This window comes from Leptodactylus fuscus, chromosome 2 (assembly GCF_031893055.1).
Source record: "Leptodactylus fuscus isolate aLepFus1 chromosome 2, aLepFus1.hap2, whole genome shotgun sequence".
NCBI classification, from domain to species: Eukaryota; Metazoa; Chordata; class Amphibia; order Anura; family Leptodactylidae; genus Leptodactylus; species Leptodactylus fuscus.
In genome coordinates, this window is record NC_134266.1 from 187,447,855 (window position 1) to 187,466,969 (window position 19,115).

At 39.8% G+C, this 19,115-nt stretch overlaps 1 protein-coding gene across 1 annotated transcript in view; it reads left to right on the forward strand.

Annotated features, from left to right (window-relative positions):
* ERCC5 (ERCC excision repair 5, endonuclease) overlaps positions 1 to 18,024 on the forward strand; it is a 32,647-nt gene extending 14,623 nt beyond the window's left edge. The window contains exons 8-16 of the mRNA XM_075265382.1: positions 526 to 733; positions 2,330 to 3,448; positions 4,173 to 4,420; positions 5,611 to 5,730; positions 6,306 to 6,519; positions 10,705 to 10,849; positions 13,249 to 13,449; positions 16,490 to 16,574; positions 17,479 to 18,024. Of these exons, the coding sequence (XP_075121483.1) occupies positions 526 to 733; positions 2,330 to 3,448; positions 4,173 to 4,420; positions 5,611 to 5,730; positions 6,306 to 6,519; positions 10,705 to 10,849; positions 13,249 to 13,449; positions 16,490 to 16,574; positions 17,479 to 18,024 (2,886 nt within the window). The remainder of the gene's footprint in view (positions 1 to 525; positions 734 to 2,329; positions 3,449 to 4,172; positions 4,421 to 5,610; positions 5,731 to 6,305; positions 6,520 to 10,704; positions 10,850 to 13,248; positions 13,450 to 16,489; positions 16,575 to 17,478) is intronic.
* Positions 18,025 to 19,115: the final 1,091 nt, after the last annotated feature.

The following is a 19,115-nucleotide window of genomic DNA, read 5'->3' on the forward strand; positions in this document are numbered from 1 at the left end:
GTGGGGGGGGGGGGTTGTTGGAGTAAATGATTCCAGTAGGGGCCACACAGTGACTCAGTGGTTAGCACTGCAGCCTTGCAGCGCTGGAGTCCCAAAGTTCAAATCCCACCAAGGGCATAAAACCATCTGCAAGGAGTTTGTATGTTCTCCCCGTGTTTGCATGGATTTCCATCCCATACTCCAAAAAGACATACTGATAGGGAAAAATGTACATTGTGAGCTCTATGTGGGGCTCACAATCTACATTTAAAAAAAAAAAAAGTAAATGATTCCAAATGTTTTTGCTTGATCTAAGTTCAATAATTTTGGGCCTTGTTTTCATAGGATAGATTTGTGTACTCTACTTCTTATTTGACTTCATAGGAAAGATGTTATAAATGCATATCATCAAAAAAAAAATATTTTTTTCCTCCATGTAGCATTCCATTCTATTATTTATGCATGGTGTGGAGTGAAGGATGGACCTTCTTACTTTATAGAGATAACATTTTTTTTTTTTTTTTTTTTTTTTTTTTTTCTTCTAAGGACTCCAATGATTTCTCCCAGTATCAGCTGAAAGGACTGCTAAAAAAAAATAACTTAAACAGGTGCCTTAATAATGTTCGTAAAGAGATGAACCAGCAGTACACGGGGGAGGTTCGTGCTCAGTTTGAAACAGAAGGGGGATTTATGAAAGAGGTTGAAACTCGCCGTCTGGTCTCAGAGGACACTTCTCATTATATTCTAATTAAAGGTATAAATACACATGGCAGCAAATGCTTGTAATGAACAGTGCCAGCTGCACAACATCATATGGCAGGAGGTTACACTTTCTGCATTACCGCACAGCCCTAATTTATTGTAAATGCAGACCTTCTGTTTGTCTTTGATTTTAAAGTGCTGCGTTCAGAGTATTTTGGTCAGGAAACTGACTCCAATTCCTCTTCCTCCTAAAAACGCCTCACCATACAGTCCTATGGTAAGGCATTTCTAGGAGGAGGAATTTGAGTCAGTTTCCTGACCAAAAATCTCTGTGAACGCAAAGGGTTTCACTTCTTTTTTGTTCAGTCAAGTTTTTTGTAACCTACTTTACTTAACCTATTTTACTTTTTAGTAGAAAACTGTCTGACTCTAAAGTTCTTCCTAGTAGACTCCTGGCATTGCTTAGTTGGAGAACTATCTTTTACACCTGTGTTCACTGTGTATTGCCAGCATGTACAGATGCCAAAGGAAGGGGTGGTGAGGCTTCCCTGTACAATAGCTCTATCACTGATTTTATGCCACCTAGAACAGTAGATTGTGACTCAGTCGGTAATGTGATTCTTTAAAGGAGTTTTCCCAACTCTCCTGTTCAACCTGCAGGCTGTGTGCTCTGTTCACCTCCTGGTTTTCTCAGTGAATTGGTGGGCGGGGTTTCACTTGCTCTCACAGACAAAGCCAACTCTATCTGTCTTCATAGCAGTACATGTTTGCAGTCAGTAATGAAGGATGGTTGTAAGTAAATTAGCACAGTATCACTGGAAGATGCACAATATGAAGCTGATGTAGCAGAGCTGGATTTGATAGGTGATAAGAATCCCAAATTTACATGTTACAGGACCAAGAGTCCGCTTGCAATAAACTCCGTTTTAGGTCTGTGTTTACATAGAGGTAACGGACTCCCTGTCTCAGCCCTCATCAGTAAAATTCAATTAGCAGACCTGATAACTGGAAGAGGGAGATAAACAGCTCCAAAATACAAGCTGGCGGGGCGACACAGTGGCTCAGTGATTAGCAAAGCAGCCTTGCAGCACTGGAGTCCTGGGTTCGAATCCAGCCAGGAACAAGATCTTCAAGGAGTTTATGTTCTCCCTGTGTTTGCGTGAATTTCCTCCCATTCTACAAAGACGTACTAATAGGAGAAAAGAAATGTACATCGTGAACCCTATATGGGGCTCACAATCTACATTTAAAAAAATAAATAAATACAAGCTTCTCCATAGCACTCAGCTCCCCCTCCCCTCCTGAGAGCAGGGAGCTACGTCACTTGTCCTGGGCGGAGAGATAAGATCATCCCAGGTCTGTGGTTGTGGAAACGCAGTGTAAACAATGAAGTGAATAATCTCCGATAGTAGTTTTGCTGAAGCAATGTATTTAGGAAAAGTCGTAAATTCACATAAGTTACCTGTATAGATAGGATCCTTGAGATGGGACAACCCCTTTAATATAGAGTAAGAACTGCAAGGGTTATCAATCTATGTCTATGCCCTTATAAGCAAAATAAATTGTCGTGATATTATCCCTTTTTCCCTTAGTAACTTGTTATATAAAACTTTTGCTTTTTTTTTTTTTTTTTTTTTTTTAAATAAAGGAATTCAGTCAAAGGGAGAAGATAAGAAAGATGATGTGCCTGAGGAAGCAATACCATCGACCTCTAGTGATATGCCAAAAACCTACCTTGATATGAAGCTGGCTTCAGCCCATAAACCTAAGAAAGCAAAGGATTGTGTTGCACAAGAGGCACCGCCCTCCCCAAGAACTCTTTTTGCTATACAAGAAGCAATGATGGAGAGTAATTCTGATGAGGAACCCAGTACCAGTAAAACACAAAGCTATGAAATGGCATCTGAATCTGCAGGGCCTAAAGATGGCAGCATCTCGCCTAGAACTCTGCAAGCAATTGAGGAGGCTGTTGCTGAAGATGAAATAGGCTTGAGCAGGAAAAGGTCTGTTGAGAACAATAAGGAGTTAAAGATGGAGCAACCTAAAGCCAAAGTTTTTGTTGTTAGTAGCTCAGATGAAGAAGATGACGCCTTGGCTATTGTGAGGAGAGAAACCACTACTCCTGTCAAATCTACAGCAAGCCATGGGGCTGTACCTTCTACCTTTGATCGTACAAGTAGCAGTGATGACTCGGTAGACAGCAGGTTGGGCCCCATTACAAATCGGAGAGGGCTATTTTCCAACTTTGATATAACCCAACTAGACAGACAGGAGCGGAGTGTGGAGGCAGTTAAGAGAACTCTCTTTAGTTCCAAGGATGATACTCTTGAGACCCCTCTGAAAAATATTTCCAGTCATAAAATCATACCACCTTTTATAAAACCTTCACTGGAGAGCAGGCCTAAACCTATATCCAATATTAGAGATGCTCCTGTTTTCTCTGAATTAGAGAATTCTGAATTAAATCTGAGTAATAGAATCGTTGGTGAGTTTACTCCCAAGAAGGAGACTGCCCTTCATCCATCCCCACCCAAGCTTTCAGCTTCTCCATCACTAGTCCTAGATAGATCCATGTTGGTGGTGCCTGAGGTTAAGAGACCGGCAGCCCTACTGCCACCACAGGCCAAGGATGAGGATACAGCTTGTAGTCAACAACAATCTTCTACTGATGTTCCAAAAACAAGAGATGTCCTTATGACTCCAGAAAGTATACATATAACTGATGAAGAATTAGACCGAGATAAAGAAATGGATTCCGATTCTGATGGTAAGTGTCATGAGATGGATGTTTTGCTTCAAGTGGCCATTTGTTTAACCCAATTTGTCATGATGGAGATGACCTATGGCAGTGATAGCGAACCTATTAGAGACCGCGTGCCCAAACTGCAACCCAAAACCCATTAATTTATAACAAGGTGCTGAGATGGCAATTTAACCTTAATACTGTGCAGATCCACAATTAAGGCCCCGCAGAACACAGTCATGTGAATGGGGCTTTACAGAGCTTTCAATATTTCAAACAACTTTGTACTGCATTTGGTACTTTTGAACAATTAATGTTCACTATTTACATCGCACAGATCAGTTTTATAGTGACCACATAATGTTGTTATAACCTCTAATAATATCACGTGTCTGCTATAAAAACAGATACTGTGTAATATAAATCATGAAGGGCTCCCACACAGTCCAATCTGCTCCACAATGAACCTCACACAGTAAAATCTGCTTCACAGTGGCTCTTCTACCATACAATCTGTTCTCCAGTGGCCCCCACACAGTATAATCTGCTGCAAAATGGCCACCACATAGTACAACTTGCTCCACACTGTCCCACACACAGTATAATTTGTTCCACAGATGGGTGCCGATAGAGAGGGCTCGGAGTGCCACCTCTGGTACCCGTGCCATAGGTTTGCCATCATGGACCTATGTTATAGCATAAGGTCTTGCTGATTGTACTTACTGCAAGATAATCTCCATTCCTCTAGGTAGTTTTATTGAAGTCAAAAGTGATTCAGATCATAGTAATTCACAGCCAGTACAAAATACTGAATCTCCCAAGGATACAGTGAAAGGACAAGCAGATGTCACTGAAGCAGCATCCGCATCTACTACACAGTTAGAAGACTCCTTCCAGGAAGCTGAGCGGGCAGATGTCCAGAACACTGAACTACAGCTAAATGAGGAATCTCAAGATGAGAAAGAAGAAACTAATGAATGGCAGGACATAAGTGTGGTAATATTGACTGTTTTCATCATTCCTTTTAGAGTCTTGAACTTATTTTCTAAACCTGTTGCATGGAAATTTATCACTGATATATGTTGGGATGTGCTTTGTCATTTTTATATAACTTTAAGATAAGTCATTAGTTAAATGACTTGGGTATGTTCACATGGGGTATCAATGCACCACGTGACTAAGGTACAATCTTGGGCCTCAGTAGTCCCTGATGTCACTGTAGAGGCTGGAAGAGACCAAAAAAGGGTGGAGGGCCTGCGCTGGAGACCAATGGAGGTGAGTAACACTGTTTTATGTTCACTAGCCGTCCCTGGGCATCCAGTAATTCTATTCTAAGGGTTTGAAAAGTCCTCAGAGTAGAATAGTAGTTTGTGGTTGGTGCACCAACAAAATTTTAGCATTCTGCTAAAAAACAGTAGCTGCGGATGATGTAATAAAATAAAACCACATTATTCACCTGTTACATTTCTTAGCAGCAATGCTTTGGTAATTTCACATCCGTCTTTGCTCACATGCAAATCACTGATGTAATTGATGGATTCACTGCTATGGTCAGTGACTGACTGCAACAGTGTGCTGGTAGTGTGTGTGTGTATTCGTGTGTGGGTTTTTTTTTGTTTTGTTTTTTTTTTTAAACCTAACGTAAGAGGTTAATGGAGAAAAAGACGTGGATCAACTGGACGTGGATTGTATTGCTGAATGGTTTCCCCCGAGCCAAAAGGTGGGGTACACAAGCCAATATAGGATAAAACTGCAGCTCAGCCCCTGGACCACATGTCCAACGAGATGGTGGTAATAAACGATGCTAGGAAAGTCAGAGAATTGGAAACTCAGTAATGGTAAATATTTATTCCACATCTTCACAGTCACAATGTAAAAGGGTAAAACGTGTCCGATAGACGTCAGAATGCGTTTTGCCTTTTTCCATTGTGACTGTGTGTAGATTTTTATGTGGAATAAATGATGTTTCCAACTCTCTGATTTTCCTAGCAGCACTCGGATATAATCTTGTTGTTGTGTTTTGTGTTTTTTTTTTTTGTTTGTTTTTTTTTTTTCCCTTTTTATTCTAATGTGTATTAATTCCCATTAAAGAGGATATGTAATTTTTTAATACATCCTTTTTCACTAGCTGGAATATCGTCTTGTGTTACTGGGTTTGGAAAAAAAAAAGTTACCTTATTTTGCAGGAGGAACTTGAGACATTAGAGAGCAATCTTCTTGTTCAGGAAACCTCGCTCCAGGCTCAAAGGCAGCAGCAGGAACGTGTTGCTGCATCTGTGACGGGACAGATGTATCTAGAAAGCCAGGTTAGTACTTGTCCCCACCCCCACACACACATACACCCCTCCACTGAGCTATTGAAAACCTAACATTTTGTCTGGACAACAGGTAGGGTTGGTACCCTATATGAAAGCAGTATAAGATGGAGGGAAAGAAGCTGAGCTCTTTGATATGTAGCTTCGTATAGTATGGTATGGTCTGCATAAAAGCAGAGTAAATCCTGATAGGATTGCTGGAGACAGTCTTTCCTTATCCCACACGAGGTGACTGACAGCTTTTTGTATACATTGATAGAAAGATGTTAGTCATTTTATGTGGGTGAGCCTTGCAAGATTCCTAATGGTTCCTCTTCTACGTGCATATAGAACATGAGTGTAAACACACTCTATCACCCTGGTATATAGAATATACAGTCACACATTCTAATATATACTGACAGATATGCTCTCACAACATAGTCCTGTACACTCATTTGAAAAACAGGCACCGCATGGTTTACAGAGTCAACGGTTAATATAAAATCAATCTTATTGAGAATAGTAGTTTACCAATTATTCAGAATGTGTCAAGTAATCTTCTGTTGTATAATATTACTCTCTAGGAACTTCTGCGCCTGTTTGGTATTCCCTATATCGTAGCCCCTATGGAGGCAGAAGCTCAATGTGCTATTTTAGACCTAACTGACCAAACCTCAGGCACTATTACAGATGACAGTGATATCTGGCTCTTTGGGGCCCGGCATGTCTACAAGAATTTCTTCTCTCAGAATAAATATGTGGAATATTACCAGCTTTCTGATATTCAGAATCAGTTGGGTAAGTGTGTTAGAAGCCTTTAGCTCATAATTTGTATGCTGTTGTAATCTCATGTATAAGGATTAACAATGTTTATTTCCGCTGCGTTTTGATCACACTTTCAATACGTCTACCCATTCTAGTCTTCACAGGATGCTGGACATGTACACTATATATTAAGCTTGTAATTTCCAAGTATTTTATAAACAAAGGTTAAAGACCTCATTTTATCTGTGTTTGTGTGTATCCATAACTGCTTAAATGAGTTTGATAGAGCTTGAACTCTTCTTGGCTGAAGCTAAATTAGTTCAATAAATAAGTACCTTGTTGGGTAGCACGCTGAACAAAACATATATTTATATATAATGAGTTAGCAGATGTATTTAAGAGCTAGTACAGGCATATTCAACAGGTGGACTGTTCCTGCCAGCTATCTGGATTCCTGCCTCCTGGGCCTTTCATTCCGACGGCAGTCCGGAGACAAACTCTTCTCCTGACCACTGTCTTTTAAACCCACATCTTGGATAGGCAGCAGGAATTACTGCGGTTCTCTACTGCCTCATTTGTAAAGTATCTGGATTTAGGGGACATCAGTATAATTTATTATAACGTGATATTAGTGGCCACATACACAGTGTAATGCTCCTTAATTCCCCCACATAGTATGAGGTATAACGCTCCTTTGTCTCTCCCACACTGCATAATTCCACATTACTGTCCAGCCACCTAGTATAATGACACATTAGGGCTCCTATACAATATGCCATGTTGGTACTCGCTATGCGGTATAATATCAGTTGCATTCAGTTACCAGTATCTGCAGTTGTATGCTTAGAAAGTCAGAGAATTTACCTATTTCATAAGAAAGTACGGTATGTTCTTAAATGCCATGGTAAAACACACCATATGTATACCACGCCATATTCAGTAAGGCATTGATCACAGAATTTTACTTAGAGAATTTGAAAATAGAAATGTGTTTAGGCTGTAGAATTTATGGCAGATTTACTAATGAAGATGGGGCAGAATTCTAGTGCACCAAAAAAAAAAATCACAAACTGAACATGGCATCACATTTATTGCTTTTTGGCTGAATTAGCTGAAAGGGGGCATGGCTTAGCAGGAAAGGGAGCAGTTTAGCTTGCTAAAAACTGAGCTAGCAAATAGGTGATATAAAGTTAGTCTAAAGATGCACACATTTTCATCCAGAGTCGGTCATTATGACTAATCTGATGCAGTTTCTAGGGGTTGTCCAGGATAACTTTTGTGTGTGTTTTTGTCTACCTTTACACTGTCTGGTCATTACACAGTATTAGTAAATCTACCCCATAGTCTTCATTTCAGGTGTCTGGAAACTCTCATTTGACATCGTCACCCTGGAACTTATTGGCATTGGTTATAAAGAGATTTGGCAAACAGGCCAAAAATCTCATTCATCTATAAACATTGCTAAGGCCAACAGCTGTTTTGTAAACTTGGATTGTTGTTCCCAGTATAAATTCAGATTAATGACATTTGGTACCTTGTGTATTGTTTGTGTATCTTATAGTTCTTTTAGGTTACATTCACAGTGTATTTTATGTGTCCCTTTGTCAAACATGTCCATAGGCCCTGATTCCCCTGATGGAAGGCTAAAAGGTGTCATTCTGGTCTTTTCAGGCTTGGTGTATGGAATAGTGCAGTCTGCCATGCTTTTCCATTCAGGCAAAAACACATACTGCACAGTATACTTTGTTTTAACGTGGGTGATGTATGCCACTGTATGGCTATACAGCAGCCTGTTTTTTTTTTTGTTTTGTTTTTTAGGTATACACCAGAAATCCTTCCAATATATAAATCTGCTATTCCTTTTCTGTATGTAGTAAGAATTATAAAAAAAACAAAACAAAGCTAACTCTCCTTTCCCAGGTCCTAAATTTCCAGTTGTGGTTTATTTGCAAGTCCCGGATGATGTCCTATTTGTGTCAGGTGAACTGGAAAGTTCTGCATACAGAACTTCATTCCTGATCATAGCTATTAATGTCTAAAACCCTGGCATCAAAAGGAAGTACACCCATAAGTGAAAATGGAAAAATTGTGCTCCAAGTGTCTATTTTGTGTGACCACCATTATTTTCCAGCACTGCCTTAACCCTCTTGGGAGTTCACTAGAGCGTCAGTTTGCCACTGGAATCCTCTTCCACTCCATGATGACAGAGCTGGTTGATGTTAGAGACCTTGTGTCTCCCCCCCCCCCCCCACCCACCTTCCATTTGAGGATACCTGAAAGTTGCGCAGTAAGGGTTAGATCTGGAGACATGCCTTGGCCAGTCTAGTATTGAAATACCAGTTTCCGAAGGGAGGGGAATCTTGCTCTGCTCTTTTGTCACAGTACATGTTAGTGTTCATGGTTCTCTCAATGAACTGTAGCTTCCCACTGCTGGCAGCACTCATGCAGCGCAGCCCTAAACTATGACATTCCTGCCGCCATTGATTTCATGCAAGATACACTTGTATTTGTACTTCTAACCTGTTTGCCACCATACACCATTGACACCATCTGAACCAAATAAGTTTATCTTGGTCTCATCAGACCACAGAACATGGTTCGAGTAATCCTTAGTCTGCTTGTCATCAGCAAACTGTTATCAGGCTATCTTATACATCCTCTATAGAAGAGGCTTCCTTCTGGGATGACAGCCATGCAGATCAATTTGATGCAGTGTGCCGCATATGGTCTGAGCACTAACAGGCTAACTTCCTAGCATGCTGCCATGTAAGAACAACCTCTGGATATGATGCTGAGCACAGGCACTCAACTTCTTTGGTCAACAATGGTTAGGCCTGTTCAGAGTGGAACCTGTCTTGTTAAACCACTGTAAAGTTTTGTCTGCTGTGCTGCAGCTCAGTTTCATGGTGTTGGCCATTTTCTTATGGCCTTGGCCATCTTTATGTAGTGCAATAATTCTTCTTTGCCAGGAGGCGCCATGTTGAACTTCCAGTGACCAGTGTGAGAGCGATAATGCCAAATTTAAGACACCAGCTCCCCATTCACTCCTTACGTTGTAACAGTCACATGGCACCAGGGAGGGATAATGGCTAAATGGGTGCAATTTGTCTATTTTCACTTTTGATGCCATGAGTTTAGACATTAATGGCTGTGTGTGGGTGTTTTGTTTTTTTGTTTGTTTGTTTGTCGTGCCGGGGGAAAAAAAAAGTTATACAAGCTGTACACTGACTACTTTAGATTTGTATCCGTGTCGTATTTTCATTATCCCATTAAAATATGTAGATGCCAATACAGCTGTATCATACAGTAGACACTTGCCCCTAACAATCAGGTTCCATTTCTGAATTGATCATGGGCGCCGCCATTTTGATGATCTTTGCCCTGCCATGATAATAAAGTTAAAAAGGTTTAAATAATTTTTAACTATTTATATTTGAAACCGTTTTAATTTTTAATTGTCTGCAATTCTAAATCTCTTTTATATTTGTGGAAAACTTACTTAAACAGGTAAGTCCGTCACAATGCATACTTAGCACTTAAGTATTTGTACTTTTTCCACTTTTCCCATTGTTGTCCTAAATCTGTCCATGCGGCATTATAGGCTTTATTTTCTGCTGAACAAATATTTGTAATTCTATTTGAACATCTTAATAGAAATTTTTCTGCATAATTTAAGCATGATGAATTCAGGACCTATAAAATACTTCTGGGTTCAGCATTGTTTCTAACCACACATTCATTATAGATGCTACTAATATTATTATTCTAGGATCACTGGGTATAGCTTAAGCCTTCTCATTTGGTCTGTCAACTTTACATATACATTATACTCCCATTGACAAAAAAAAAAAAAAACACTCCACAAAGGCATTATTGAAATTCAATTGTTTGAATGTGATGATGATGATATATGTAAGGGATTTACAATATTGGAGTGACAGAATACTTATTGGTAAATGCTGTACAATTGAAAGGAGGCTCTAGTACCCTATTGAGCCGCCACCTGGTTTGGATACAAAATGAGATAGTTGGGCATGAAGGCATACAGGTTCGCTATGGTATTCTACAGTCATTACTTGGCCTGTAGATTCTGCACACACTAGTAGAGTACCGAAACTGGTGCCCCAGCTGGTCCAATAAATGCTCAGTTGGGAACGTTATTGGGAAACCTTTTCTGTCCACTTTTTAACTAGCCCATAATCATATCATATTCTGCAGGTTTAGATCGGCCAAAACTTATTAATTTAGCATACTTGATGGGGAGTGATTATACAGAAGGCATACCCTCTGTTGGCTATGTTTCTGCCATGGAGATACTGAATGAATTTTCTGGACATGGTCTAGAACCTCTGATCAAGTTCAAGTAAGTATTTTTATTACATTTATTTTTATTGAATGTATTTTTACGGGAAAATGTTTTTAACACAAGATTATTTTGTATCCCATTGTCAATGGACACACCAAACCCTGAACTTTATGAAGACCTAATGTATTATTATGTTTTACAAAGATCAAAGTTTCAACAAACTTGCTATTAAATTACTTTCCTCTAGCATCCGTAGAGAGATAGTAGTGTATCAGAGCTAGTATTCATAAATGTATGGTATTTTATTCACCATAACATACAGGTCTTTCTCAAGCAAAAACCATTTTGTATACATAATTACACAGTAGATAAGGTTGGATAAAGACACAGGTCCATCAAATCCCACCTGTAACTCTACTGTGGTGATCCAGAGGAAGGCAAAAGAAACCCCATGAGGCTGATGCATTTCTCCCAAGTCAGGTGTAAGAAAAAAAAAAAAAAAATCCTTCCTGACGCCAATCTAGCAATTAGTATAAAAACCCTGGATTAACTTGTCCTTACTAAAATCTAAAACCTATAGCCTGTGCAAGAAAGACATCCAAGCCCTCTTTGAACTTGAATCCACTATTGCACTTCCTGTGGTAGTGAGCACCATAGCCTCGCTGTTCTTACAGTAAAGAATCTCCGTCTGCATTGCTGGTGAAACTCTCTCCTCCAGACATAGAGGATGTCCCTTTGTCACAGTCACCGGTCTAGGAGTAAAACTATCATTAGAAAGTTTTGTTCTGTCCCTTCATATATTTGTACATTGCTGTTAGGTCTCCCTGTAGACGTGTTTCAATTTCAGAAAAACAAAAATCACCCCAAGGTTGTAAACCATCGTTGTACACCAATCCATCCATTCCCCTAATAATTTTGGTCGCCCTCTTCTGCAATCTCTCTAGTTCAATTATGTCCTTTTTGTACACTGAGACCCAATAGTCTGTGTGGCCATAAAAGTGATTTGTGTAGAGGCATAACTGTGTTCTTGTCATGAGCAGCTTGCCCTCTATTGATGCATCCCATAATTTTATTTGCTTTGGCGACAGCTGCATAGCACTGGTATCTAAAACGAAGTTTACTGTCCACCCAAATCCCTAAGTCTTATTCATTGGCAGTCTTACCCAGTAATTTAATATCAAGTACATAATTTTACTACGTCGACCAAAGTGCATAACCTTATATTGGTCTACATTTAAACATTTTCCTAGTCTCTCCCCATACTTCCAGCTTCCATAGATTCCCCCCCCCCCCCCCTCCAATATTCTACTATCCTCCTCATTTGCGATTCCCTTACAAAGTTTAGTATTGTCTGCAAATATACCTCTACTCTGTGTAGTATATCTAGAAAATGCACAGGATGCAAGCATCACTAGTAAGTTAAGAAAATGACCCCGTAAGTATACAGAGATCGTGTGTGTGTGTGTGTGTGTGTGTGTGTGTGTGTGTGTGTGTGTGTGTGTGTGCCCGTGAGCGTTTTGGGTTTTGTTTTTTTTGTTTTTTTTTGTTTTTTGTTTGTGTCCGGTTAAAAAAAAAACAAAAAAACATTCACTTGAACGGTTTGAAAACTGACTGCCGGGTTTCCGTCCCCTGTCCAGTTTTGCGGGGTAAGAGACTGAAACCCAGCTGGATTGCCTAAAGGGCGCAGGTATGAACCCACCCTTAACAGTGTTATCACGGTGGCTCTGTGGTTGGCATGGTCTTGCAGCGCAGGGGTCCTGGGTTCAAATTCAACCAAAGGCAACAAATGTATGGAGTTTGTATGTGCCCCAGTCCCAAACACTCCCGCTATACCCCCTGTTTGCATGGATCTTCTTCGGGTACTTGGTTTCTTCCAACTTGCCAAAAATATACTAATGGGTAAATTGGCTTCCTGTAAAACAACTGACCCTTGTGGGTGTTGTGAATTAGCATTGTGTACTGATGATTTACATTTGTTTGTGAATAGAAATCCTGTGCTTAATGGTTGTTGCTTTTGGAAGAATATTAGCCCCCACAATCCTGACTTGTACTATACGAAGAACCTTACAGAGTTAGGGTCCATTCACACGGAGTAAACGCGTGCTCATTTTGGTAAAATACACGTGTAAAAATAAGACTCCCATTGACTTCATTGACATTTTACACAAGCTTGATGTGTTTTGTTTTTTGTTTGTTTTTTTTTAACACTTGTGTGTTAAAAAAAAAAAAAAAAAAAAAAAGTCAATGGGAGTCTTCCTTTTTACATGTGTATTTCTTTACATGTGTATTTTGCCAAAATGAGCGCGCGTTTACTCAAAGTGAATGGACCCTTAAGCACTTCTAATGCCAGAAAAATAGATTTATTTTTGGAAATTGTATGCAGCTCTTCATAAAAGATTCCAATATTCTATGCTTGTTTCTAAATCTTTACACTCCTTAACTGCATTTCTTTGCAGGGAATGGTGGACAGAAGCCCAAAAGAATAAAAAGATCAGACCTAATCCACATGATACTAAAGTTCAGAAGAAATTATTGAATCTGGATCTACATCCTGCGTTTCCTAATCCTGCAGTAGCGGATGCATATTTGAAGCCTGTGGTTGATGATTCCAAAGGAGCCTTTGCCTGGGGGCGCCCTGACTTACATGAGATCAGAGAATATCCTTTATGTATTTCTATTTCCTGAAAGAGAGTGTTTGTTTGTTTTTCTTTTATTTCTTGTTACTAATTATTCTGAACAAATCTGTGTTGTTCTTTACTATGCTAATTACCATTCACCTTGTCAAAGGGATGTGACCCTACACTGTTTGGACTGATGGTGTTACAGTGAGTGGGGATTCACTCCAAGCGAAAACATTCAGTTGTCCATTCATATATTTCTAGTGAAAATGAGAAGGATGGTAAATGCAGATTTATTTAATTTTTATTATTATAGAGGATACAGTTTACTAAAATGGCAAGGGACTTGGTGGGTCTTCTGGAAAAATGTCTTATCTGTCTTTTATCTCTGATGAGCAGTGGCGGATCCAGGGTTTGCGGGGCCCTGGGCAATTGACTTTGGTGGGGCCCTACTTACTGGGGGGGTCTCGCACTTCTAACCTGTACTTCCCAACTGTTGAAGACTAGAAACAGGGAATAAAAAGTGTGGCGCGCTGCAGCAAATTAGGCCCCGCCCACTTATGTTGACTCCGCCCATTCTCATTCATTTTTCATGTGATTCCACACAGTATAATCCTCCTACAGTCATCCGTAAATTATGTCCCCCTCCATCTCTCCCCCATTTTCATATACACCCTTCATCTACCCCTAGTTTCATGTCCCCCCTCTATCTCTGTCCCCAGTTTCATGCCATTCTCCCCCTTTATCTGCCTACAGTTTCATGTCCCCCCCCGTCTCTGCCCCAGTGTCATGCCGTTCTCCCCCCTTCATCTGCCCCAGTGTCATGCCATTCTCCCCCCTTCATCTGCCTCAGTGTCATGCCGTTCTCTCCCTCTTCATCTGCCTCAGTGTCATGCCGTTCTCTCCCCCTTCATCTGCCCCAGTGTCATGCTTCTCTCCCCCCTTCATCTGCCCCAGTGTCATGCTGTTCTCCTCCCTCCATCTGCCCCAGTGTCATGCTGTTCTCCCCCCCTCTATCTGCCCCAGTGTCATACTGTTCTCTCCCCTGTTCTCTCACACACACACACACACACACACACACACACACACACACACACCTTTCCTCATTCCCCCGCAGCTCTCTCCCTCATACACATATTGTAGGCGCGATGTGACATCATCACATCGCGGCTACAAATGCTGGAGCTCAGCGTTAAAGCAGCAGCTGAGCTGTGACAGCTCCTGCTTTAAACGCGTATGTACTCAGCTCATCGGCGTCCGTGAAATCAGGACATGCCGACCGGGACCGTTTTGTTAGGTCCAGGCCGCGCCGCGGGGCCCCGGGCGGTTGCCCCGCCCTGGATCCGCCCCTGCTGATGAGCCCTGTGTCCATATCCGGCCTTACATAAACAGAAGTCTATGTCGAGGGGCAAATCTTGTATATGTAAAGGTTAAGCACTATCCGATCTGCTTAGATGGAATTGTCAGAAAGAAAGGAGGCATTTCCAATCTACCAGACAGACAAGTTCACTTCTGAAGAAGCAACTCTTCCTTGGCTGAAACCTAAGGAAAATGTTTGTTCTCGTACCATGTTAGCCAGTGGGTAGGAAATATAAAAAAAACAAAAATCTTGATAGTCTTCAGTAGTAGCCTTTTTAATGGCTAACTAATAATGATGACAGATTACAACGTTTCAGAACGTCTAGGCTCCTTTCTCAAGTAAATTTACTTCAAGTAATTTACTTGAGAAAGGAGCCTAGACGTTCTGAAACGTTGTAATCTGTCATCATTATTAGTCTTCAGTAGTTGATACCTTTTTAATGGCTATCAAGTTTTTTTGTTTTTTTTATATTTGCTGAAACACTCAAGGTCTGCTTTCAGAAAAGTTCTTAGTAGGACCTTAAAAGCTACTGACTACCGTATTTATCTGAAAACCTCAGTCTTATATTTAGAGTTCAAGCATTGCAGCCAAGGAAAGTTTCATGTTTATATGTGATTTAATGGAGAAAGAAGCATATATATATTATATATGTAATTTTATTTTTATTTTATTTTTTTTAAAGGGGCTCTATCAGCAAAATCATGCTGATAGAGCCCCACATATGTGTGCATAGCCTTTAAAAAGGCTATTCAGGCACCATAAATGTTATATTAAACTAAACTATATAAAACCCTAAAAAAGAATATGATCTACTTACGCATCGTGCACGCTGGGCGGGCATTCAGGGTGCGCCGTCTTCTTCATCCACGCCTCTTCTTCCTCCAATGTCCTCCAGTCCCGTCCTCCTCCAGCGCTCGCGAACTGACAGTGATAAAAAAAAAAAAAATGGCCTGGGCGCCTGCGCAGTAGCCGTAGTAGAAGCCGCATGCTACTGCGCAAATGCCCAGGCCATTTTTTGTTTTTTGTTTTGTTTTTTTTTATATCCGTGTCCGCTCGCGAGCGCCGGAGGAGGACGGGACCGGAAGACATTGGAGGAAGAAGAGGCGTGGATGAAGAAGACACACCCTGAATGCCCACCCACAGAGCATGATGCGTAAGTAGAGAACATTCTTTTGTAGGGTATTCTTTTAAAACAGGGGGGTAGTTTAATATAACTTTTACGGTGCCTGAATAGCCTTTTTAAAGGCTATTCACGCATATGTGGGGCTCCATCAGCATCATTTTGCTGATAGAGCCCCTTTAAGATATTATATTCATTTATGAAAAGTTGTTTAATAGTTGGAGATGCATTATAATGTTTTAAATACATGTCAGCACAAAATTTATCTATAGAGAATTTGCATGCATTTTGATAAAGGCAAAAAAAGTTGCATAAAATTGTGTTCTTTTTGCATTAGAATTCATAGTTTGTTGCAGGTATGTCACTGACCTAACCCTAAGCATTACATAGTGAATATTCCAAGGAGAGAACCTGCAGCATAATTGTACATGCTAGCAAAAGAGAATCCACACAAGTGTAAATATGCCTTTTTTTGTGCAAGTAGAAGGAATCTGCTTAACTCTCATCTACTTTTCTGCTACTGTACTGCAGCTGACTTTCTGCTTACAAGTCCAGTAATTTCTTTCCTGTAATGAAACCTTTTTCTTAACTCCATAAACATTCTGTGAGAGTCGCTTTGGCTGGTATCAGTCGAAAACTGATGAAGTCTTACTGCCGGTACTGAAGAAGTTAAATACACAGCAGGTAAATCTCTCGTAACCTAAAATGTGTTCCTTTACTTTTTACATAATGGACATTAGAAGAGGTAGGGTTGTTGGAGACTTGAAAACAGATAACGGACTTTTTTTTTTTTTTCTAATCTTTGACAAAACTTATAACAACTTCCTTGCAACATTTATACGTTTTTGTTTCAGGTAAAAAAACATTCAGTAAGATACATATTTCATATAGCTTTTACACTGACATGATTTTAAACTTTTAGATTGAAAATGACTTTGGTCAGATATATGCTGTGTACAAAATTCTTATAGTATACTTGTAAGGATAATACCATGGCAGCCTTCAATTTAAGTGGTTATTAATGACCAAAGTAATTTATGGTATTTTTATGGTGGATATATCACATTCTGAAATTGCTGATGGCAACAGTAGACACAATACATAATTTGCCTTTGTTCAAATTGCAGTAGTTTCCTGTTGTGGGGTTCAATAGGATGATTGTTAAATTTTCTGTACTTGCACAGTAATCAGATTTGCAGTGCTTCTATTTTGTGGCAATTTACTGACTAATGCTTACTCCCATTACACATTTGGAAGATCTATAGTATGTAACACTTGTCAGAAGTTATACTAGGTCTCCATAAGGTGAATGCCATTTCTGGCCACATTTCAGTGTAAAGGGATCTATAGCCCATAAATTTCCTTATTAGGATTCTGGGATAAGAATATACAAATACGTCCTCATTGATTGGAAAAAGGAAACTTCCTCTAGCGCCGCCTCTTGGTAAGTATCTCCATATAGATCAATGGTTTTCCAAAAATGGCGCTAGATCAAGTTTTCTTTTTCTTCTCCCAGTGTGTTATGTTTTACAGGATAATCTCCGATACAGGATTTCATCATAGTATATTCTGTTTTCTCTGTTTATAGACCCAGCTCCGGATTGATTCTTTCTTTCACGCAGAGAAACATGAGTCTCCTGCTGTGAAGAGCCAGCGACTTCGTAGAGCAGTGACTTGTATGAAAAGAAAGGAAAAAGATAGTGAAGCTCTAGAAGTGGAAGAGGCTATGGTACTGATGGAGAAAGAGTATGCACTTGGGGATAAGAAAAATGCAAAACCTGGTGGAAGACCCCAGAAAGGAAAAAAGAAACTTGACACAAATTTGGATAGTCCTCCATCTGGGAGTATGGAAGGTGGCTTTCTTGGGTCTGAAACCATTCCTTCATCTAATAAGAATGAAAAATCATTTGTTGATGACTTTGACAAAGCTACACAAAAACTCAGCAGTTGCACAGACTCTGATAAGGAAAAAACTCCAAGCAAATCTAGTAATATTGGTTCATGTTTAAGGACGGAAACAATGGAAACCAGTAGTTCAAGTGACGACGAAGACCAAGTAGTGCTAGTAGCAGCTAAGCCTGTGTTTCAGGGCAATAGAAGAAAACCAAGACCTCTGAGAGGTAAAAGGAAATGAATTTTTTTTTTTTTTTTTTAAATAAACACCTTTGATACCAATATAATGTATAAACTTAACGATTTTCACTTTTTTATGCTACCTAAAATAAAATTTTGTGCAACATGTATGTTGTTTGACTTCCATTAATATTTTTTTTTTTTTCTTCATTAACCATGAATTATTGCACTTTTAGATTTTTATTTTTATTTTTTTTTTTTTCACTATTTGACCCACAACCTTTGTTTCCTATAAAATGCTCATCAGTGTTTTTGGTTAAGGTATTGTGACCATGTTACTTTACTGTGACTTTTATTTGGTCTTAACCCTTTGATTGGTTATAGAGCTAATTGTGGTGATTTAAGCACAAAACAAACTCGGCCTGAATTTCCCCAAAGCTTCAGATTCTAGCAATTCCATTTGCTTTGGAAAAAGTCGTTTGAGTATCATAAGTCAAAGGAAGATCACGACTTCAGCTCAGGAAGGCTTTCCCTAATGTTTTGCAGGTAGCCCTCAGCCAATCATGATGGACTGTAGGCAATTTCTAGTCACTAAAAAAAAAACAACCCAATCAGGAAACCCTGCCATTTTGTGCTGATTAGGTTAGGAGAGAGAACCTCAGACAGAAAACTAAGGCTGTACAGTTTTTTGTTTTTTTTTTGTTTTTTTTTTTGTTTTTTGTTTTTTTTTGGTCAGGAAAGTCCTTGGTGAGGTGTTTTTTGGAGGAGGAATTTGAGTCTGTTTCCTGACCAAAAAACTGTGTGAATCCAGCCGAAGAGTGTCAGACTCTTGAGAAGGCAAAATTAAAAGTGTAAATCACACAATAGCTACCAAGCAATCTTTGTCTGTCACTATTAAAGGATTCTAGCTAATCGCTTCTTCCCCTTCCCCTCCAAAATAAATGGGTTGCTCACACTTATCAGGTTGGTTTTATTTCCAGCCACAAAGTGTGCACTAATGTATGTAAAACACTCCTGGCTACTGAAGTGGCCCATATGGTGTCCTCTCCTATATTCCTCCTTTGTGTTGAAGCTGAAAAAGCTTTGACGGTGACCACTGGGGTTTTCTGCGTGCTATCCTAAAGCAAGTGGGTATTGACCCTGACTTCCTGA